Source organism: Colobus angolensis, unplaced genomic scaffold, assembly GCF_000951035.1.
Source record: "Colobus angolensis palliatus isolate OR3802 unplaced genomic scaffold, Cang.pa_1.0 Scaffold310, whole genome shotgun sequence".
Taxonomy (NCBI): Eukaryota; Metazoa; Chordata; class Mammalia; order Primates; family Cercopithecidae; genus Colobus; species Colobus angolensis.
Window position 1 is genome coordinate 36,730 of NW_012116378.1, and position 23,691 is coordinate 60,420.

The 23,691-nt window shown below is 43.8% G+C and overlaps 1 protein-coding gene across 7 annotated transcripts; it reads right to left on the bottom strand.

Moving 5' to 3' along the window:
* Positions 1–9,217: 9,217 nt before the first annotated feature.
* On the bottom strand, positions 9,218–13,854 carry TMSB4X (thymosin beta 4, X-linked). 7 transcript variants are annotated; one of them, XR_001002764.1, is made up of 4 exons: positions 13,780–13,846; positions 12,587–12,702; positions 11,872–12,168; positions 10,857–10,867 (listed from the first exon to the last, which is right to left on the bottom strand). XR_001002764.1 is itself a non-coding variant. In XM_011950864.1 (3 exons), the coding sequence occupies exons 2-3, from the start codon at positions 12,684–12,686 to the stop codon at positions 12,134–12,136; spliced, it is 135 nt and encodes a 44-aa protein (XP_011806254.1). In that variant the 5' UTR covers positions 12,687–12,702; positions 13,780–13,854; the 3' UTR covers positions 11,720–12,133. The 7 variants fall into 7 exon arrangements, 5 of the variants coding, with proteins under 5 accessions (XP_011806254.1, XP_011806255.1, XP_011806256.1 ...); XR_001002765.1 differs by lacking the exons at positions 10,857–10,867; positions 13,780–13,846 and adding an exon at positions 9,218–9,245 and having other exon boundaries at positions 11,744–12,168; positions 12,587–13,134; XM_011950864.1 differs by lacking the exon at positions 10,857–10,867 and having other exon boundaries at positions 11,720–12,168; positions 13,780–13,854.
* Between the last annotated feature and the right edge of the window lie 9,837 nt (positions 13,855–23,691).

A 23,691-nucleotide genomic window follows, 5' to 3' on the forward strand; every position in this document is an offset into this window, starting at 1 on the left:
TTTCTCCATATTGGTCAGGCTGGTCTCGAACTCCTGACCTCAGGTGATCTGTCCGCCTCAGCCTCCTAAAGTGCTGGGATTACAAGCGTGAGCCACCACGCTTGGCCAAGCTCGCAATTCTGAGGCCACCTCTTGATTCTCAAAGAGCAGAGGCCTTCTTCCTATGGTGCAGTTGCAGAAATGACAGTTCTGAATGCTGTGCCCAATTATTCCACTTGTGTTTAGTTTTCCTTTATAATGCAAACATCTGTTATCTAGCAGGAACCTGAAAAGGATCTGCCTCTACCTGATTCCTCGACACCTCAAGGCTTTGTTGTAGCCCCACAGAACTAACGACAGAAATTTCTCTGCCAGATTATGAGAACTGAATAATATTTGTGGTCAGTCAAAACTAATGTTAAAGATTTAGTATGAACTGAACATGAATGTGGTTTACATACATGCATCTCTATTCTCTTTTAAAATCACAGTCATAACACATGAGAATGTCAGTTGCAAACAAGCCCTAAGCTGACTCTTAAAGACTGAAATGACAGTACAAGCTTGCCGGGCGCGGTGGCTCAAGCCTGTAATCCCAGCACTTTGGGAGGCCGAGACGGGTGGATCACGAGGTCAGGAGATCGAGACCATCCTGAGCTACACGGTGAAACCCCGTCTCTACTCAAAAATACAAAAAACTAGCCGGGCGAGATGGCAGGCGCCTGTAGTCCCAGCTACTCGGGAGGCTGAGGCAGGAGAATGGCGTAAACCCGGGAGGCGGAGCTTGCAGTGAGCCGAGATCGCGCCACTGCACTCCAGCCTGGGCGACAGAGCTAGACTCCGTCTCCAAAAAAAAAATGAAAATATTCCTTGCAACATTGCACCTCTATAATGTTGTGTCTAGTCAGGCAGGATAAGCCCATGGGCCTACATATAGAAGCTACTGTTATTTTTATTATTGTTAGCATATAAATTTTGAAATTGCATTTTTGTTGGTTTATACACACAGGTTAGAACATAAGAAAATGGTAAGTCACATTAGGAGAAATGATAGGGGCCAGGCACAGTAGTTCATGCCTATAATCCCAGCATTTTGGGAATCCAATGCAGGCGGATCACCTGAGGCCAGGAGTTCAAGGCCAGCCTGGCCAACATGGTGAAACCCCATCTCTACTAAAACTACAAAAATTAGCAGGGTGTGGTGGCATACACCTGTAGTCCCAGCTACCTGGGAGGCTGAGGCAGGAGAATTGCTTGAACCTGAGGGGCAGAGGTTGCAGTGAGCCAAGATCACGCCATTGCACTCCAGCCTGGGTGACAAAGTGAAACTCTTGTCTTGAAAAAAAAGAAATGATAGTGTCATAAGTTCATCGTTTTTGCTGACATCATAGAAATAATCATTTCAGGCAGGAATCATCAATAAGTGCCAAAACTACTTGGTGGAAGTCTGAGGAAGAACAGGAGACTTGAGCCTGAGCCTCCAACTATCTTCCCCCAGGTTACTTACTAGTTACGGAGGGAAAAATGATAGCCTTACAATGCAGAAACCTGGTGGCAACCATCTAGACAAGTGATCCAAGTTGTCAATGAATGGGATAAATCAGCAGCACGTGCATCCTGATGTGAGGCACCAGGAAGGACACAACATCCTTTACCAGTTTTCCTACCACAAATTATCTGACTCTAATCACGAAAGAAACAACAGGCAAACCCAAAATGATAGAAATTCTACAAGCCAGTTGGCTCATATTCTTCAAAAATGTGACTGTCTTAAAAGACAAAGAGCAGCTGAGGAATTGTTCCAGGGTAAAGAGACATGACAGCTCAATGTGATGCATGATCCTGGATTGGATCCCAGATGAGGAGGAAGAAAAGGGCTGTAAAGGACAATGGAGCAACTGGTAACACTTAAATATGGACTTTATATTAGATAACAATATAACAGCACTGATGTTAAAATTCCTGAATTTGATCATTACACTGTGGTTATGTAAGACAATATTCTTGTTCTTAGGAAATATAAGCTGAGGTACCTTCAAAGGGTTCAGAAAATGGTTCAGAAAAAAAAGAAGCGAGAGATAAAGTAAATATGGTAAAATGTTAACAATTAGTGAATCTAAGTAAAGGATATAGAGAATTCTTTTAACTATTCTTGCAACTCTTCTGTAAATTTGAAATTACGATTATTTTTTAAAGTTAACACAGTGAGTCACATGACTTCTTGGGAGAGGAATAAAGTAGCACCATGTTCTAAGTCTATGCTGAGACACTAGGCCCTGAAACAGAAGCAAGAGTTGGAGCAGGAATGAGCAGCTATCTGGGGTTTCTGTGTTGCAGAGATAAGATGAGGTGAAGCTCAGAACTCAAGAAAAATCTAGAAACTAAAGACCTAACCTCTAGTCTGCAGGGTGAAGTCGGACACCAAAAGAGGTAAGCAAAAGATCCAAACCAGGGAGCAGCAACACTTATGGGGTAAGAGAGAAAAGGCAATCAGAGACATTGGTGGAATAGAGAAGTCAGAGACTAAAAATGGTGAGAGAGGAGAGGGTTTCAGAAAGTAGACTGTGGTCAACACTGTCAAAAGCTATTGTATTAGTCAGGGTTCTCTAGAGGGACAGAACTGAGTTTATTAAGTATTAACTCACACAATCACAGTGTCCCACAGTAGGCCATCTGCAAGCTGAGGAGCAAGGAAAGCCAGTCCAAGTCCCAAAACTGAAGAACTTGGAGTCTGATGTTCGAGGGTAGGAAGCATCCAGCACGGGAAAAAGATGTAGGCTGGGAGGCTAGGCCAGTCTAGTCTTTTCATGTTTTTCTGCCTGCTTTATATTCTAGCCATGCTGGCAGCTGATTAAAGGTGCCCACCCAGATTAAGGGTGGGTCTGCCTTTCCCAGTCCACTGACTCAAATGTTAATCTTTTTTGACATCACCCTCACAGACACACCCAGGATCAATACTTTGCATCCTTCAATCCAGTCAAGTTGACACTCAGTATTAACCATCACAGCTACCCAGAGAAAAAATTAGCTAGGCATTGTGGCATGCGCCTGTATTCCCAGCTACTCAGGAGGCTGAGGCAGGAGGATCACCTGAGCCCGGGAGTTGGAAAGGCTGCAATGAACCAAAATTGCACCACTGTACTCCAGCCTGAATGACAGAGTGAGACCCTGTCTCACACACACACACACACACACACACACACACACACACACACACACAGGCTACAAAGAGGTCAAGTAAGAAGTATTTCATGTAATAATAGTGCATTGATTTGTGAACTAAGAGGCTGTTGCAATAATAAAGGAGACCATATATTGAGCACCTACAATATACATATTTCCTTCAACTCTCACAGCAACCCCATGTGTCATGGCCATCCCCTTCTGCATTGGGCAGGTGAGAAGAGTGAAGCTCATAGAAGTTACGAAGTTTCTGCAAGGTGGCACAGCTAATAGGAAGCTGACCAGGAACAAGCGACAAATTTTGAGATGACAGCATGGCAAAGTGTATCATTTTATCTGTTAGTACTAGGGAGCCTGGGTGAAAAAATGGCAAACAGGTTCTTGGAGTGGATTCAGGACTGGGACGTGAAGGAAGATTTCAGCTGGACATGGGGAGGAGAGGGCTTAAAATCAATCTGAAGTGAGTGATTAGGAGTCAAACCTAGACAGAGAAAAGAAAGGAATTGAGGCCATAAGCAGGCAGGAGGTTGGGGGATGGAAGTCTTGACAAGTGTGAGTCTGACTCACACTGAGAGAAACATTGTACAGCACAGATCAGTCATTTCTCTCGCTCATAAATAACTCAAACAGAAGTTTGATAAACAATAGTTACCCTTACCATGCTGGGGAGTTCTGGTAATTCTTGCTTGATTTCTTTTTAGTGATTTATTTTGTCTTGTTTTTTTTGTTTGTTTTTTTAATTTTTGTTTCCAATGCTGGCAAGAATCAATAAATTGATTTCCTACGACACAGCCTGTGGTTTGAAAACCACACTCTGGATAGGGTGTGGCCTGAAGTGTGGTAGCGCTGGGGTGGGGATAGAGGTTAGAATGGTAGCCAGCTGTCTGGTTTGGATCTTTCTCAGCCTTCTTTTCTTGGCTAAGCCTGGCCCCTTACAGTTTTCCCTCAGCTGCTCCTGTGGTCTAAAGCCCTAACTCACCCTCCCAACTCGAATGAGATCCTACTTGGAAACACCTGTGGTACAAAGAATGGTGGCAGGGGGCCAAGTCACAACCAGCCTTGGCCAAACCAAATGCCTCAGGCATTGTAGACATACATAAATGTCAACATCATACATAGGTATCTGTCAGCTTCCAGGAGAGAAGAGAGAACATGAATCCTCCCTGTTTCAAAGGAATATGGTCAAAAGTGTGGAGTAGCCTTCTTTGGGGCAGATAGTTCTTAATGTCTATGTTAGATTCAATTGACCTCACCTCTTTCTAATCTGAAGGATTTATTATTTGAATGGGTTGAGGACCTAAATGGATTTCCTTCTTGGTATCCATCTCTCCTGTTGGGAAATTTCATAATTTATTTCAGAAAAGAAGGCCTGATAGGCGGACGGTTCCAAACATTAGAAGCCAATATGTTTGTTCTTGATGCATGTTGCGTGTATATTTATACATCTGTTATAACACGGAGCTTATACAGAGAAAGTCAGTGGAAACTTAGAGGAATGCCTTAGGCATGCACATATGGCTTTGAGAATTTACGTTTGCATATATGAACTCACGGTGCTCTCACCTTCCTAGCTCAAGTTACCAATAATGTTTGAAATGACAAGTTCAGGGTTATATAACTACTATCCTTTCTTCAAAAAAACCCATTCAGATTATATTCTTTTTTACTTTCTTTTCTTTTAAATTTTGCGACTGGCCTCTCTAATTACTTAGGGTAGTATATATACTTCTTTTCCCACATAGTATTTTTCACTGCTCTTGAGGAAGCACAACTGTTTTCTGCTATGACCACCTGTGTTATTCATCCCTATAATCACAGGAAACATATAACCAATTACAAACCTTTTATTTTCCTTCCTTCCCTACCCCTTTCTCTTCACCCACTTACGGGTCCTAGAAGTTTTTCCGTATTGGTCCTTAAATCACTGGATAATGTTCTGATTAATGTCGAAAAACTTCAGTTACCCTCTCTCCTTCCACAAACCCACTCATTCGGTAAAATGTCCCTGCCCACAGTGCTGACCGCCTGATCACTTCAACCATCGCACTACAGTGCCTCTACTAGACAACCCACTAATGACAATTTATAGTGGGTTAAATAGCAGCCCTCCCCCCACCAAAGATCTGTCCATATCAAATCCCTGGAACCTGTGAACGCTAACTTACTTGGGAAAGAGTTTTTTTGCAGATGTAATTAAGGATCTTGAGATTAGATCAGCCTGGATGACCCAGGTGGGCCCTAAATCCAATGAGAAGTGCCCGTATAAGAGAAAGATGAGGAGAAGACACAGACGCAGAAAAGGCCACATGAAAATGGAAGTGGACATTGAAGTGACGCAGTCAAAAACCAAGGACTACGTGGAGCCACCAGAAGCTGAAAGATGCAAGGAAGGAGTCTCTCCTAGAGTCTTTGGAGAGAATCTGGCTCTGCCGACACCTCGATATCAGGTTGCTGGCTTCCAAAACATGAGAGCATACATTTCTGTTGTTTTCAGCCCCCAAGTTTGTAGGGATTGGTGACAGCTGCCCCAGGAACCTAATACATGATTGAAGACCAGCTTTTAATGTGTAAACCTTAGAGGCACTGCAAACCTCAGAGATCTCCACACAAAAATGTAATTTTAACCATTTCAAATTGATTAAACTTCTTTCCACTCCAGTATAAAAGTTGGTACCAAATGACCATGAAGTGTTCGTAGTATAGAGGTGTTACAAGCCCATCTTTTCGAAATGTGGGCCAAGAAATACCAATAAAAGTAAGATTTAGCACCTTGTTGTGTGAGGTTGCTGCAACACTGATGATGTCAATATGCTTTTTCAGTGACAAGTATGGACAGTCTCTTCTTCACCCTCCTTCCCTATAGCTACATTTCTAAACAAGAAGGGTCTACAGACTGCCTCATGTGGATGAAATGATTTTATTTCTAATATCTCCCAATTACCTAAGGGTAATTTTCCAACTCCTTAGCCTGGCTCAGGGGCCCTTCACAATCTGGTTCCAGTTTATCTCCCGGCTCAGTGTCTTACCTGGTAAAAATAGAAGCTGGGTGAGTCGTAGTTGGATAAATGAATGAATATCTGGCTCAGGTCGGATACGGCTGTTCATTCGCACAGGTTTGCCTCTCCCATAGACCAAGAGTAGGCCCGGGCCTTATTCAACTTCCTATTCCAGCAACTTGGAAAGAGCCAGGCAAACACTAGGTGCTCAGTAAATGTTTGTTGAGTAAAGAATGACTCTTTCTAATTAGCCAGGCATGGTGGTACACACCTGTGGTCCCAGCTACTCAGGAGGCTGAGGTGGGAAGATTGCTTGAGCCTGGGGGGTCGAGGCTGCAATGAGCCATGATCGTGCCACTACACTTGCACTACAGCCTGGGTGACAGAGTGAGACCCTGCCTCAAAAAAAAAAAAAAGAATGACTCTACCCTCCAAGCAAGCCATCATCATTTTAAGTAGAAATAACCATGTGGCATTCCATATATATTTTTTAATCTTATGAAATATTTTTGTTTCTAGATTAAAAAAAACGCTATCACAAACTCTCTATGTGGCCAAAGGTATCAGCCACTTACAGCGCTCAATGTGGTAATGAGGAAAGGCATAATTTCCTGTGGTTTGACAATAACGTGACAGGAATAGCTCCAACTGCTTTGAATAGATTATTGTCCCCCTCCATTGAAGTTCCAAACTGTGGAATCCTACTAAACAAATGCGACCAGCCCTCAGCCAGCCAGGTGTTGTGCTTATGGATACAAGTGTCATCATTTTGCTTGGTTTTCTGAGGGATTTCAAAATTTGAGCAACCATTTCAGCCCCCAACAATCATACGGTTGAATGGAAAGAGAAGGCAAACAGAGGAGGGGAAGGATTTAGCAATAAGAAGTATTTCTCTGGAGATTCAACATTTAAGCCACAAAATCCTAGCAAAAGATAGATTTTAAAATGCTATCTATCCAGGTTGGGTGTGGTGGCTCACACCTGTAATCCCAGCAGTTTGGGAGGTGGAGGCAGGGGGATCACTTGAGGCCATGAACTTGAGATCAGCCTGAACAACATAACACAACTCTGTCTCTACTAAAAAACAAAACAAAACAAAACTTAAATTAGCCAAGCCTGGTGGCACATGCCTGTAGTCCTAGCTACTCAGGAGGCTGAGGTGGGAGGATCACTTGAGCCCAGGAGTTTGAGGCTATAGCGCAGCTATCATAGAGCCACTGCACTCCAGTCTGGGCAATAGAGCAAGACCCTGCCCAGAAAAAAAACAACAACAACAAAATGCTATTCGTCCAGTCCATTTTTAGATCTTTGGGCATTCCTCAGAAAGGATTCTCAAAAAATAACAGGCAAGAGTTATCATGCCCAATCTTTCTATGCTAATAGAATATTTGATTGCAAGGTGAAGAATCAGTCAGTTTCCTTCAAACTTCACTCACCATTGAACTTTTGGAGGGATTTGAATTAATCATTCTAGATGTATTTGGAAACATGGCCACTGTAAAGCAAAGAATAGGTATAAAACCTCATTTAGAAATCCGAAGCCCTTAGACTCATCATGTACCCTAAAAATGGAAAAGAATAATTTCTTAGTATTTTCCACTTGGAGTCAGATGAAAAATGCATCTCGTAACTAATGAAGGGCACAAAAGGGCAGGGACTACATCTTCTTATTTACAACCATGTCCCTGTGGCAAACAAAATAACTGGCATGAACTGGTGGAGTGAACTAATGATCCAGTGCTCTGGCTTCATAATATGGAGTTGGCTACAAGTATTGATTCAAATCAGCACAACTGGCCACGCGCGGTGGCTCAAGCCTGTAATCCTAGCACTTTGGGAGGCCGAGGTGAGTGGATTGCCTGAGCTCAGGAGTTCGAGACCAGCCTGGGCAACATGGTGAAACCCTGTCTCTACTAAAATACAAAAAAATAAAAAATTAGCCCAGCATGGCAGCGTGCGCCTGTAGTCCCAGCTACTCAGGAGGCTGAGGCAGGAGAATTGCTTGAACCTGGGAGGCGGAGGTTGCAATGAGCCGAGATCGTACCACTACACTCCAGCCTGGCAACAGAGCGAGACTCTGTCTCAGAAAAAAAAAAAATCAGCACAACCAAGGTCAGTGGCAAATTACTGTTCAAAGCTCTTTAAATATATTTTTTAAAACATATTTAAAATTGTGATGTCTAACATGACATTCACATGTTCAAAGGGACCCCAAAACCAGCATGTTAAATGAAGTCTCGACTGGGCGTGGTGGCTCACACCTGTAATCCCAGCTCTTTGGGAGGCCGAGGCAGGTGGATTGCTTGAGCTCGGGAGTTTGAGAGGAGCCTGGGCAACATGGCAGAAAAAAAAAAAAAAGAAAATTGGCTGGGCATGGTGGTGCATGCCTGTGGTCCCAGATACTCGGAAGGTTGAGGTAGGAGGATCTTGAGCCTGAGAGGCGGAGGTTGCAGTGAGCTGAGATTGCGCCACTGCCCTCCTGCCTCGGTGACAGAGGGAGACCCCATCTCAAAAAATAAATAAATAAGTAAAATGAAGTCTCCATCAAGTAAGGGGAGAAGTGTATACTAAAGCCCTAATATGTGTCTAATACTATGCAAGGCGCTTTGGGGCACAGAAGGAAGAGTGCATGGTGTATGCACACAATGAATGTAGCGTGCACCAAACTTTTGTAGCATACAAAAGTTTCAGAAGCCAGGAGCAAAGATGGTACTAGCACGACAATGTGATTAGAGAAATAAAATGCTATGCAAGTGTCCAAGGAAAATATAAACTAGGTAAATACAGGTCTTAGAAACATATTTTCTTCCTAGCTTGCTTTGTTGTACATCTCTGCCTTACATTTGTAATTTCACCCCTTTTCATTTCATACAGAGAAAACCTAGTTAAGTCCCAAATTGGTGTGTTTGATTCTCTTAGATTGCAGTGTAAGCCACTCTTGAAAGCGTAATCTAAAAGAAAGAATTTGGGGAGTGTGGAGTGCGGAGGGTATTTTTTCTTATTTTCTTGCTAGGCTAGTGAAGGCTACTGGGTAAATGAAGCACTGAGTGCTTTCAACGTTCTTAAACAATGTTTTAAGTTTACATTCTTGAACAAAGAAAGACTCGATTTTTTATTTTGACTTTTTGTCTGTAATGTTGTCTCTAAAATGCACTGTTCTTTCTAGTAAGCACAAAATTGACCCCATATGTTTAGAAAAAAATGCAAAAATATTTTCTTTTTGTCTCTTGAGGAATTAGATGCTTCTTTAGGGGAAAATAAACAGACCTTCCTTGTGCATTTAAAAGAGACAATACCTGATTCTGACTATAATGGGTCTCTTACATAGCCGAGAGACTCAAGGTTTGTTAAGATTTTGAATCCCCCCTCCCCCCTATACACACTCAATCTTTGCATACACAGCCCAAAAGCTGTGTTGTTCTCCCAAAAGAATAAAAATAGCTTTAAAATTCCAACCACTGGAAGGCTGGAAATGTGGCTGTGAAGGTTGACAAATTTGCGAGATTTCAAAATGAAGCCAGCTCAATCTCAAAGGTCCTTTAGTTAGTCTCTTTTTATTTCCTTTATTTTTGCTTTGTCTTGATCAATTCAAAATCTGCAGAAATCCCAGACTAAACTGCGTGACCTTCAGGGCTTACTTAAGCTACCTTGGCCTGTTTTCTCCTGTGGGGAAGAGAAACAGTCATAGGGTCTCCTTCAATCCCAACATTCTCTCATTCTAAGGGTAAACCTAACGTCCCCTTTGTATCTGTGAAAAATACTGTCGACTCCTAAGTCCTACGTAGCAGGAACATATATCCCCACAATGATTCATAAATACCCCCAGCCCTTCTGGGAAGAATCTCTCTTGGGAAAAACAAAGAATCCCCCGTCAAAATTTACAAAATAAATAAATGGAGTCTCTCCCATCCCCAGGAGCAGCAATTAAGTGTATAGAGTGTGATATGGGCAGAAGCTTCTGAATTTCCCCATTCCACACGTCAAGCAGCCTGAATTCAATCTTTACCAGATTTTTTATTTTATTTTTATTTTTTGCTATGTTTTAGCTTTGTCCCTCTAGGAGAGAAAGGCCTTCTATTCCATGAATCATCCCTTTTCGTAAATGTTCCTTCTTCAACTGAGGAACTCTGGAGCTGTGTTAATTTCTTAAAATCTTCTTTCGTCTTTGCATTGTTTGAAAAAGGCACACAGCAAAAACCTACCTGGGAATGGTTTCTCTTTGCGCCTTGGGCATTTGCACTGTGCCCACACCCTTCCTTATAGGCAAGAAAAGAAAACTGCAGGGCTCCAGGCCCGTCTCCATCTTGAGATGGCTCCAGAGCCTTTGTGCTTACTCCTCTCTTCACCCAGCTGAGCGGGCTGTGGCGCTTCAGGTTTTGCAGCAGCCTCTGCAGCAGCGGGTACACACCCCTTCCCTTGCAACGCAGAGCAAGGCTTCTAGCCTGATGGTCTACTTGACTGTCTAAACCACAGGTAAATGGTTTCCTGTGCATTTCTCAAAATAAGTGTTGAGCAAAGGAAATGAAAGCAACCAGTTTAATAGTGATCAACAATTTTCCCTACCCCTCCGCTTCAAAGAGGGTATTTTCGTAAGTCGGTTTTGAGAGAAAAATGTTTAACTTCTTGGACATTTGCATTGTAAAATTTAGCTTTGCAGAACATTCAGTGAACTAAAAGCCTTCTTAAATGCTGTTTCGGCTTAATTGGTGCTTATTTAAAAAAAATTCTCCACCCTTCCCTACAGAACCGAGGAATCCATTAAGGACCTTATAGAATGGCAAATCTTTTTTAACTCTTAAAAAATTGATGTTGTTTCCGTCTTTCCGCACCAAGGACTTTGCTTTTACCCATCAGCGAAAATAACTTCCGATGATTGAGAAGTTATCAAGGACTTCAAGACCTAAATGTGAGTCAATTAATTCCTGCTGGATTTAAACTTAGTACAAATCTCACCTGTGTCCTGCTAGTGTCCTTTAAACCCAAAAGATCGAATAAGTATCTTTTAAATCCAAAGATTATTCAAACTAAGAGGACTCAATAAATTTAAAATCATGTTCACTAATGGTTAACTGTATTTATTAAAGCAATGTAAGTATTGAACTCTAATATAGAAACCGGCCATTAGAAAATGAGTAAGCAAAAGTCCTAAATTCCTTAACGCAGCTGCTAAAAATGTAATTTTTACTCGTCTGTTAATACTAGCACTTGGTTAAATAACCAAGTTCAATTTGATGCCTGAAATAAGTTACTGTGCTGTAAATTATCACCTTTTCTTGAGCACGTGCAATAAATGCAATGTCAGCTTATCAAAACCCGTAAGAACTGCAAATATATTTTTATTAAAGTTCTCATACAACTCATACTAGGAATTCAATCAGCCTGAGAAAATGATCACCTAGTATAGACAAGGTATTTTGCATACCTGGGTGAAACCCATTTCTATGCCATAAGGGAATTTATCCAGTCACCAGATGCTTGTCCCTCCCCAGTGGACCAAGAGGTAGGCCTCTTTGCAAAGGTTTCATCCGCGATCCTTCCAGAGACCAAACAGACACACCAGCTAAGTTTTTAAAGTTTTTATTTGCATATTAAAAAAATTGTGCATTCCGATAATTAAAATCATTTGAACAAAAAAAAAAAATGGCACTCTGATTAAACTGCATTACAGCCTGCAGGACACCTTGGGCCAGCTTGGTTTTACTCTAGATTTCACTGTCGTCCCACCCCCACTTCTTCCACCCCACTTCTTCCTTCACCAACATGCAAGTTCTTTCCTTCCCTGCCAGCCAGATAGACAGATGGGAGAGGCAGGCGCGGCCTTCGTTGTCAGTAGTTCTTTGATGTGAAAGGGGCAGCACAGTCATTTAAACTTGATCCAACCTCTTTGCATCTTACAAAGTTAAACAGCTAAAAGAAGTAAAATAAGAAGGCAATGCTTGTGGAATGTACAGTGCATATTGGCGGCGCACGCCTCATTACGATTCGCCTGCCTGCTTCTCCTGTTCAATCGCTGTGACCAGGAAAAAAAAAAAAAACATTGGAGGGAGATGATTAAAGGATTCAGTACAGACTACTATAAAGGGCTTTCATTTAAAGCATCTTTTCAAATCAAACATTCTGCAAGGTATTCCATAATGGAATAAAATATGTATATTGAATATACTAAATAGAAGTACATTTTAACGGACAAATGTGTTTTTATATTAATATGGCATATTAAATATTCCATAACTAAATTACTAAAGCCCTGTGTTTGTTGGCTGCAAAACCATTTTTAATTAACCTTTGCAAGCCACATTCATCAGCTGTCGGCTCTTCCCCCGCACTCCCCCCTCCCGAATTCTTCCCGCGGCCCCTCCCAGCCTCCCGCCCTCCCACCGGCCGCTCCCACCCAGCCTTTCTAAAGATGGGGGTGGGTCGGAGCTTACTTTCTTTGGAAGGCAGTGGATTTTTCTCTTGCGTCTCTGTCTTCTTCAGTTTCGACTTATCGAATTTCTCGATCTCAGCCATATCGGGTTTGTCAGACATGGTTGCGGAGGAAAAGCTGCGGGGAACAAGCCAAGAGCGAGCGTGAGGAAGAGCCACCCACCCCAGTGTCTCTGGGCTTCTGCCCTGCGACCCGCAGCCTGAAAACCCTTCTCGCCTTCCTTCCGCTGCCGTTCCACACTCACGAGCTTCCTCTTTCTACAGAAAAAGGGGCGACACCCCCCGCGCCCCTCCTCCCCCTATTTCAAAACGCTGGGGACCAAAGAGGGCGGATGCCTCTCAAAGCCGAATCTTGCAGAATAAAGGAAATTGACCAATGCGAATTGTTCATTACAGCGTTTAAAATTAAAGGCTGGCTAGGACAAGGAAATAGGAAAGCCACTTCCGAATTCAAGTGGGAAAAATCGGCAAGAATTCTTAAAATGGAACCCAGGTAGCAAAAGCGTTTCCTTTTTCTAGCCGCGGGCTCTCCGCAAAGGATGCGGGCCGGATCTGGCTTTCTCGATCTCTCACAAAGGCGGCGGCCGCGGCTGGAGCTTCCGACCACCGCCCTACCCGCTTCCTCGCCCGCGCCACAATGCAGCCCCGCACACAAAGCGACTGCTGCGCGCCCCGAAGCCGGTCTTGCCTGCTCTCTCGGCAATTCGGCATCCCTGGCACACATGTCTCTGCAAGAAGGACTGTGAAAATGTCATAGCACAGCCCCACCGCCGCCAGGCTGCACAGATGCAGCCCGCGCAGCCGTCCGAGGCTGGGAGGAGGCTCGGGGCTCGGGAGATGAACCTCAGAACAAAGGACCTGTCTGTTCTACCCCATCTCAGCCTCCCAGGCAACGCACAATACGTTTGCGGGCAAACACTAAGAAATTTTTTAAGGTCCCCTCCGAGCAGCACGGCAAAACGGCAGTTTTTCGGTTTTGTTCTTAAATCATCGATTTTCCCACCCCATTACCCAGCATCTAGGGTGTTTCGCATCTCCCCAGCTCCCCAAAGCAGCCTTCCCCGGGAGAACCACTCCGACTCGGCTTTAGGAAATGCCTTCACAGGGAAGCGGATGATGAAAGGGCGAGCACCGTGGGAAGGGGACTGAGGCAGGAAGGCAGGAGGAGGAAGGAGGCAGGGGCCCTGGGGCTCACCGGAGCGAGGCGCACGAAAACGAGCGAAGTCTGGTCTGCGCAGTGGCCACCACCGAGTTGTCGGGCGGGGTGCGGCGGGCGCCGCTTTATGGGCGCTCCTATGTAAATGAGGTGATGTCACCCGCCGGCCCGCTTAACTCCTTCGCGCCGCGTCTCGGAACGGCATCCGGAGGCCTGCCAGGCTTTTGGGGAGCCCCACCCCCACCCGCGGTGCACTAGTGCACCCTAACCACAACATGGCGAAAAAAATAAATGAGCAAAGCACGCTCCAACACTTCCTTCATAACACATTTTCCCCTTTTACGTTTATTTCATTACGATGAATTTTTGCAACAGCAGCGCAAAAATTGCTCTTGGGGACCAGTGCATAATAACTAAGGGTCGGGGTGGCACCTAGGGTGATAGGCATTCTTTTATTGCGAAACTGCCTTTGTCTACTGTGGACATCTCCACACAAGGGCGCGGGGTCTCTCGCTGGAGAGCCTGGCCGGCTGCAGGGTACGATTCCTGTGACTCAGCTTTCAGACCAGTGCACGGCATGCGCCCCACCCCGGGGCCTCTTTGTCTTTCTCGCTGGCGTTCCTCTTGCCTTGGGTGGGACGTAAAGCGCCCTTAAGTGATTTTAAAAGAGAAAGTTTCATCACTGTAACATCCATATTGTTTCATCAGCATAATTTTTGTGAGCACTCAACAGTAATATTTGCTGGGTGTAGGGTAATTTGTCTGGAGTTTATAGGGTAAAACACCTCCCTCTTAGCAGAATAAGTCAAGCTCAAGCTCTGCCATTGACTTTACTGCCTGGCAATGAGGAAGTTCTTTACCTTCCTCTTCCTTATTTTCATAAATTATAAAAGTGATGGCTAAGGAGGCCTGCGTTGAATTCCAAAGACGACAGTTACATTATCTCTAACGTCTTAAGGTGAAATTCAAAAATCAAATTATATTTTCAAGGGAGCGTTTCCAGCACTAGAACATCTCTGAAGTGCATCCGCATCTGGAAATAGAAGAGATTCGGGTAGAGGGAAGCAGTTTTCAAAATGGCACCTGAGTCTGTGAATACCAGTGACCCACTTGCTACTGAAAATTAGTTACAAATACCATGCCACGTGCCTGCAAATGGCTTGTGAAAGGAAAAAGACTCGCCCGTTATAAAGAGGCCTAGCTGTGATTATTTCTAAGAAACAAGGCAGTGTGCAAAATATTCCTTCTCCTTTTCCGTGGCCTGGGGAAATGTTTCTAGAAACCCCTTGCTAATCATTTTTATGGCACAGGCTTTTGTCTCACTGGGGATTAGAGTCAACCTTATATGTAGACCCTTGAATGCCACTGCCAGCAGCTCGGACTTCCCCGTTTCTTCATCTACTTGACTTCCTTTTTCCTGGGGAGGAAGGAGGTGGGGGTGAGCAGGGGCAGGTGACCGTCTGGTTCCCTAGTTAATGCTCTGCTGGGTGGCTGCCTTTCTGGCCTCCGAATGGGGCACTGGACCTGTTCGTGCATGCACCGAATGTCACCTGTCTGGTATCAGTCCCCTCGCCCCTGTTCCATGTTGGGAGTCCACTTTATCGTTGAAACACAGAAAAGATCTTGCAGAGTGCCTTTAGCTGGCAGCTGCTGTTGTACCGACACCGTTTCCGCAGGTTCTGTGATTCCATTTCCCCTCACCCAGCTGCTGTCGAAAATCATTTCTTTCCTCCCAATGTCTCCTGATGACAAAGGAGTGCCACTACCTTCTCCTGGCTTCTTCTCCCAAGGGCGTTTCCTCAGAAAGAGTTAGGCCTCACTGAAGCAATTCTCCAAAGGAGATGGACGAATGCAAACTTGCAAATGTCTGGAGAAGTTTTCCAGTGCAGTAGCAAGCAGCCTTCCACTGTGCTGAGACACTGACAGAGGGCAGGTGGGAACAGCAAGGAAGAGAGATGACTGCTTAAAGGAAAAGAGTTCCCATGATTGGGATTGACCTGCAAACGGGTCAGGAGACAGAGAGAGACAGGAAAGGGAAGGGTGGTGCAGATACAAGGAAATGCAAACCAAAGGAATATTCTTAAAAGTTGCATGACTGGCCATGTGAATGAATCTTTCTCTGCTGGAGTTTTCTCATCTGTAAAATGGGTTCATTGCAACATGGCCCTCACAGGGTTGTTGGGAGGATTAAATGCTTCAGACAGTGCGTGACAATTCGTAAGCTCTTTCTATTGTTATTATTCATATTATTTAGGATGGAAGGTTGAGGAAAAATAATAATTGTCTTAGTGTTTAGAATTAAAATTTTTAGGTGTCTTGATATTTCTCCTATACAGACATTTATATATTATTATATATTATTTCTATATAATATATATGAATATATATTATTATTTTCGCTTACAAAATGTTGATAGAAGATCTTTTGGTAGTTCTATAGCAAGTACAAAATGACGACTCCTGTCAGTTGATACTTTCTAAGAGTCAGGCATTGTAACAGAAGTTTTACATTTGTTTTTTCCTTTCTTCCCCACCGCCTTTCCATAAGAAGTTTCCAGATGGAGAAACTGAGGCTTAGAAAGCCATCATTGGGTTACATCAGCTGGTAGCCACTCTGTTGTATATGCCAAGAGCATAAAAAAGTCCTCCCTGCATCCTCTTAGTCTGTACCCGAGTATCACCAGGAAGAGTGTGAGGAGCTAGGCTGTTGTGCTTTCCACAGTGTCTGGTGGATAGTAGTTGCTCAATAACAGTTCTCCCACTGCACTGAATTGATTTTCTTTTCTTTTTTTGAGACAGAGTCTCCCTCTGTCACCCAGGCTGGAGTGCAGTGGTGCGATCTCGGCTCACTGCAACCTCCACCTCCCGGATTCAAGCCATTCTCTGCCTCAGCCTTCCATGAATTGATTTTCTTACATGAGGGAGGTACTTGAACTCAGGTGTTGAACCTGTGACTCTAATTGCCTCGCTTTCTTCTCCCCAGATAATTAAATCCATTTAGTCTTAATGTTCTAGATGTCAGAATGTTCCAGGATCATTCCTGCCCCAGGCAGTTACATTTATATGTCTGTTAGTATGTGCTGGGCACAACTACCATTGAGGTAGAAGTTTTCGATACCAATTAAAAAGACAGAGGCATACAGGGGCAAAAGAACTGCCTACAACAGGTGCAGATGTTGTTCCCAGTGAGACCCACCCGCCCCCCCCCCCAAAATGCCTTGAGTGACTCCAGGTTGTATGGTGCACTCTGGCCTTGGGGCTCTCCAGTGAAAGATAAGTAGAGTCCACTTTGCCCCTGTCCTGTCTTCCTCATCTCACGGGCCACAGCGCCCCATGAAAAATGTGCCAACATTGCCTACATTGAAAGGCGGTTCCCCTCCAACCCTGTGCCCGGTGGAACCCGGAAAAGGTGTCGGGGATGCAGTTTTATTTTGCTTTCCAGGGTGGTCCTGCGATAGAGTCATAGCTATTTCTAACCCTGGAGAAGTTGGCTAGAAGTCTGAATTCATGAAAATGAGTTATATTAGTTTGAACCTATTTAATTTTGTGCCAAGAACTTACCAGAAGAAGAGAAGAAGGAAGAGGAGGGAGGAACGGAAGAACAGGAACAAAGCTGAGCTCCCAACTCTTGCTTTCTCAAGCCCAGATCCCTTTGTCTGAGTTTCAGGGCCTCCTATCATCTGCCCCACCTGCCTGCACCCCACGTTCCCCTGTGACCCCTGCAGTCTCATCTCATCTCCCTCACAGCGGAGCCCTCCTTCCACTGATTGGAATCTAAATCCCCTTAAAGACACAGCCTAAGTACCCCCGTGAATAACAGGAAAAGGAAAAGAGAAAGGATATTTAGTAGACTAGCTATATCTTGTACCTTCAGTTACAAGCCCTTTTAAACAATATCTGATTTCGTTCTCACCCTATGGAGTGAGTAGTAATATCCCCATTTTACTACTAAAGAAATTGAGGCTCCGAGAATTAAGCAATTTGCTCTTAATCAAAAGCCCAGGTCTGTCTACCAAGTCTTTCCACTGAGGCCTATCTCTGCCTTTTCTTTAGTTGAAGTGTCTTTCTCCAGGACTCCCACCCAGAACGGCCCCACATGGTGCAAAGAGAAGGGCGAGCAGGGGGTAGCAGGAAAGCAAAGAGGAGTGAAAGAACACCCTCACCTGTGCTCAGTGCAGAGTGCTGTGCTGCTAATTGTTCTGTTTGCTTTATTGATCCAATGGAAACTTGACAGCCAAAAGAAATGTAAAAGGGGATTTCATTCAACCCAGTTTCCCTTCTGTGGCTTGAATTTTCCTCTACAACATCCCCTCCAAGTGGTTACTCAGCCTCCACACAGCCAGGGAACAATACAGAAGCAAAGAATCTTCAAGTTAACGCAGGGGGCAATGAGTAGCTTAGCTTGGCAGGCACTTGCGTAAAATGAGAGAAAGTGACAGGAAATAAAGCTGGGAGCCAGGCAGGGGCCAGGTTGTACAATAATGATAGTAACAATCATGGCTGTAACCATAGCAGTAATAACAGCAAGTGCTTTCTGAGCGCTTTCCATATACTGGGGAGCTTTCGATGTAGTATTTCTTGAATCCTCACACAATCTTATGACAGTGGCACCGTTATTTTCCTCATTTTGCAGATGAGGGAATCCTAGAGGGATTAAATAACTTCCCCAAGAAAACACAATGCAAGCCAAAGATAGGATTTGAACTCAGACTGGCTGGCTCAGAAGCCGCCTCATTTAAACACTACTCTTTTCTAGAATCCTAAGGCCTTTTAAAGACTTTGTTCCATATGCCAGATAAGGATGAAGTTATATTCTGTCTCAATCAACTGTCTAGCTTTTTCATCATGTAGATGTTTTTTCTCTTTTTTTTTTTTTTTTTTAAGAAACATGTTCTCTCTCTGTTGCCCAGGCTGGTCTCAAGTTCCTGGGCTCCAGCAATCCTTCCACCTCGGCCTCCCAAAGTGCTGGGATTACAGGCGCGAGCCACTGCACCCAGCCTACATCATGAAGACATTTAAACACAGATATCGTAATAATGTTATATACGGTGAAATTTTCCCTGCCCCAATTTTCAAATTATTTCATTACAGAAATTCAATCTGCTCTTTTTCCTCCTCCTGCATGGCCAAGGCACTGGCAATAAAGATAATTTGTATCCTGAACCGTTGGTAGTTTTCCTCAGCTTTTCACTACTTCAATGTTTTTCTTTCTTTTTTTTTTTTTTTGAGACGGAGTCTTGCTCTGTCACCAGGCTGGAGTGCAGTGGCACAATCTCGGCTTACTGCAACCTCCACTTCCCGGGTTCAAGCAATTCCCTTGCCTCAGCCTCCTGAGTAGCTGGGATTACAGGTGCCCACCACCACTCCTGGCTAATTTTTTGTATTTTAGTAGAGACAGGGTTTCACCATGTTGGCCAGGATGGTCTTGATCTCCTGACCTCATGATCCACCCGCCTCAGACACCCAAAGTGCTGGGATTACAGGCATGAGCTACCACGCCCAGCCTTACTTCAATATTTTTCTAAGAAGTCATTCATATTACAATGGCTAAAAAAAATTAGTAGGTTCAATAGCATATTGAAAGGGGAGGCATTACACACTCCCAATGGCTTTCTGTGTTAAAAATGACAAACCTTTGATTCCATTGTGAAGCAGAATTAGCCTTAGCAAATAACAAGTGTTTGTATATTTTAATGTGTTTTATTCTGTGGGTGTCACGGTTTTATATAAAATATAGTTCCCAGATAATCAGCAGAAGGTGGTTAATAGCTTTATAGCGAGGAAAATGGAGTGTAGGTAATGGAGCACTGGCTCAAATCTGAGGGGAAAACCCACTTAGGCCAAGATCAACTTACTTGGCTGACCCTGACGATTTGGCCTCTCCAGGACTGGCTTCACAGGTACACAGCTCTGCAGCTGCACTGGGCCTCACGCTTAGAAGTCCCTGGTGCTTGGCTTAATGTACTGCTGCTGCCATTTTGAAATTCTTACCTCACATTTCCATTTTGTACTGTGTCCCCCAAGTTCTGAAGCCAGTCCTGCCCTTTTTAGATTCTCATTCTCTGAGTGCCTCCAGTGCCGCTGTCTTTTCCTAGACCCTTACACACGTGGCTCTTTCTGTGCCTATAATGCCCTCTCAGGTCATGCCCACTAATACTTCTCAGGTGTGGAAACTCCCTGTTCTTCTTGAGTTGAGAAAGTGGTAGCAATTTAGAAAAAAAAAATAACTTTTTATTAGGAAACTAGAGGAAAACAAATTTTAAACAGCAAAACAATGGGCTTCTTAACAATACTATAAAGCTTAATCATAGGTTGATTTGACTGGCAGAGCTTAAGGGCCACAGCATCTTAGTTCCCTTATCCATTCCCAGCACACCTGGGAGGAGGTGTGGATACCAGACCAAGGTTCTCGGACTGCTGGCACCAGTAGGGCTGGGGGCACTAATGCCAGAATTGGAATTCTTCATCCCTCCCTCAATTTTCTCTCCAGTTGAGGGACATTCTTGTTGACCCAGGGCCGGGCCACACTTGTGCACAGCAGACAATCTCAAGAAATCTTTGACCTTTAAGAGAGAGAGGAGGTCTCCAACATCACCTCCAGCAGTTTCTTATTGGGGTTCCTGGACTGTTTTATCCTGACTTTGCAGCTAAGTTTGTCAGCTGTCCTGGAAGTTTTCCATGCTCCTCCTCTTTAACCCCTTCCTTTTGCTGGTGGATCAGTCTGAGTGTGTACACAGGATGCTCTGCCCTCTTTGCCACCTGCAATGCTTCGATCTGAGCCTTGGTGCCCTTGGAGCTGGTGTTTTGGAGCAGCCACCACCGTTTTCTAGGCCTCTGTGAAGCGCACACACCAGTTCTGTTCTCTTCCTTTCTGCCGGGTTATTTTTTCCTGTCTGAGGGATGGCTGCAACTTTCAGCTTACTTGTGCCTCAGAATTGACTTGCACGTACCAAGGTCAATGAAGGAGAACTGAAACTGACCCAGTAGTCCCATAGATCAGTGGTCCCTAACCTTTTTGGCACCAGAGACCGGTTTCGTGGAAGACAATCTTTCCATGGACAAGGTCGGGAGGGTGCTGGTTTCAGGATGAAACTGTTCCACCTGAGATCATTAGGCATTAGCTTCTCATAAGGAGCGCACGGCCTAGATCCCTCATATGTGCAGTTTGAAATAGGGTTGGCGATCCTATGAAAATCTAATGCCACCCTTATCTCACAGGAGGCATAGCTCAGGTGGTCATGCGGTAATGCTCGATCACTGGCCTCTCACTTCCTGCTGTGTGGCCTGGTTCCTAACTGCACAGCAGGGGGTTGGGGACCACCCCACCCCCTCATAGATCCTTTCTCAGAATTATGTCAATGCTTAAAATAAAAAACCTGGGATCACAAAATGACAATTATATTTACATACAGTTACCAAAAGTTTTTTAATAATTGTGATGTGGTAATATATGTGCTTCTTTATATGTTAAAGGACACAATCTAGCAGTATAAATTCAGAATAGTGATCAGTGATTGATATCTACACAACGTTAACAGATATAAAAAATCTGTAATTTCTTTTGTTGATACAAGCACAGGAACTGCTAAGATTTCAGAGGTTTCTTGACTACATGAGTATTTGAAGAAACTGCTAACATTCAGTTAGAGGTTAAAGAAAATAAAGATGGGTTTTTTTCCTTCTAAGTTCCCTAAATTCTCTCCAAAAATCTCTTGGATGTCCGTGGACCCCAAACTAAAGGAACGGTTTCTTAAACTAGAGAAAGTCACCAACAGCGTTTTTGAGAAAAAAATGGAAGTGATGGCGTGGCTACCAATGAATGTGATAAACCAATAACTAACTCTGCTTTTGAAATTTAATTTACCATTTACCTCTGAATATTCTCTGCTTGATCTAAATCTCACCATCTATACTAGCAGCTTACCTGAAAGGGTTTGGACACCAGCTCAGAGAAAGCAACAAATTGGACAACAGCTAGGGGGGAAAAAAAAGACCAGCTTATAGGTGTCACCTTACATTTTGGTGTTTAGTAATTCCTTATGTAATGCAACTCATTTATCTAGTGTTTGTGAACTTCATCAAAATATTCTCTCACCTTTTGTGTCATTTTATCCTTAAAGTACTTGTATGCAGATAAAGGGACTAGATATTGGTATCAATATTTTGCAGAGGATGGAATTCAGCACAGAGAAGTTAAGCCACCTGTTCAAGGGTATTCAGTTGGTTTGCAGAGTCAAGACCATAAACCAAAACTCCTTGTATTCAACTGTGGGCTCATAATCCTTTAGGCATAATTTTAGGTGCTAGATTTCATAGAATCCATACTTTAGGAGGAAGATTGTATATCTAAGATGAGAAGGAGCCAAATTCAGATTCAGTCATATATGAAACTCAGTCATCTCAGAGTGTGTATTTCACCTAAATATAGGATGGTTCACCAATACTGGAATTGTTCCCAGCGCTAACCAAATAATAATAGACCTGATTTTGTTTTGGTAGTGGCAGTGGTGGTGATGGTGGTGTATATTGTTAGTTTTCATCATACAAGCATCCATTTCTCAGATTTGAAATTACACATGTGGCTTCCAAAGACCTAAATTTACTCATTCATGAAAATGGCTTCCTAGTCTTTTTTTTGTTTTTGTTTTTAGTACTTAAGGTCCTTGGCACAAAGAGTGAGCATACATTTGCACTTAAAATTTTCTATTTTTTCTATGTATACAAAGACAGGGACACAATTTTAGTTTGTGTCCAGGAGGAGGTATATTAATGTCTGAATTTTATATTTTGTACTCTGTGGTTATGTTTGCAAACATGCCTTACTTTTTAGCTAGACCACTGTGTTTGGTTTTGTGTAATGAAGAATTTGGCTGGCCATTATCTTTAGTTCCCGAGATGTAGCTTCTAAACCCTAAGAATTTCCTGAGTGATTGGAGTGTCTTTGTTCTTCATGGTGGACCCCTTGGACCAGACCTGATTGTTTATGATAATGAGGTAGCTCACACTGGACAGTTTATGCTAATGAGATGATTCAGAATAGGGGCTGGCCAGGCCAGAAAGATCAAATATGTGATTAGAGGGTTGGAGCTTTGAGCCATGAGATATAAGCCCAACCTTTGGAGGGGAAAAGGGGAGCTGGAGAATGAACCATGTGACCAGTGATTCCATCAATCATGTCTGTATGAGGCCTCATTAGGCCTCAAAAAAAATCTCAGTATACCAAAGCTCAAGTGAGCCTCCTTGACTGACATTACTCCTTGAGTATTGTCCCACTTTCAGGCTGGGAGGATAACAGATCCTTAAGGATGACAGAAGCATTGCACTTGGAACCGTGACAGATGTCGCCCTGTGCATTTCTCCTTTGGGCTGGTTCTGCTCTGTATCCTTTCACCGTAATAAAACTGTAAGTGGCCGGGCGCGGTGGCTCAAGCCTGTAATCCCAGCACTTTGGGAGGCCGAGACGGGCGGATCACGAGGTCAGGAGATCGAGACCATCCTGAGCTACACGGTGAAACCCCGTCTCTACTAAAAAAAATACAAAAAACTAGCTGGGCGAGATGGCGGGCGCCTGTAGTCCCAGCTACTCGGGAGGCTGAGGCAGGAGAATGGCGTAAACCCGGGAGGCGGAGCTTGCAGTGAGCCGAGATCGCGCCACTGCACTCCAGCCTGGGCGACAGAGCTAGACTCCGTCTCAAAAAAAAAAAAAAAAAAAAAAAAAAAAAAAAAAAATGTAAGTATAGCACTTCCCTGAGTTCTGTGAATTGTTCTAGCAAATTATTGAGCCTGAGGGTGGTCACGGGAATCCCTAAATTTTTAGCCAGTTGGTTGGAAGAGTGAGTGACCCTGGGGACCTTTTAACTGCAGACTAGTGGAGAATTTAACTATGAAGTTTGGCTTAACTCTGGGTAGATTTGCAGAAGGACAAAATGAGAAAAAGCTTGTACTCTCCTT

Bases quoted from the DNA above. Each gene is read 5' to 3' on its own strand.
- TMSB4X (XM_011950863.1), bottom strand. From the start codon at position 13,295: ATGCCGAATTGCCGAGAGAGCAG. The intron at 12,703-13,272 runs GCAAGACCGGCT...TGTTCCCCGCAG, and splicing joins CCGAATTGCCGAGAGAGCAG to CTTTTCCTCCGCAACCATGT. The intron at 12,169-12,586 runs GTAAGCTCCGAC...TCCTGGTCACAG, and splicing joins TCCACTGCCTTCCAAAGAAA to CGATTGAACAGGAGAAGCAG.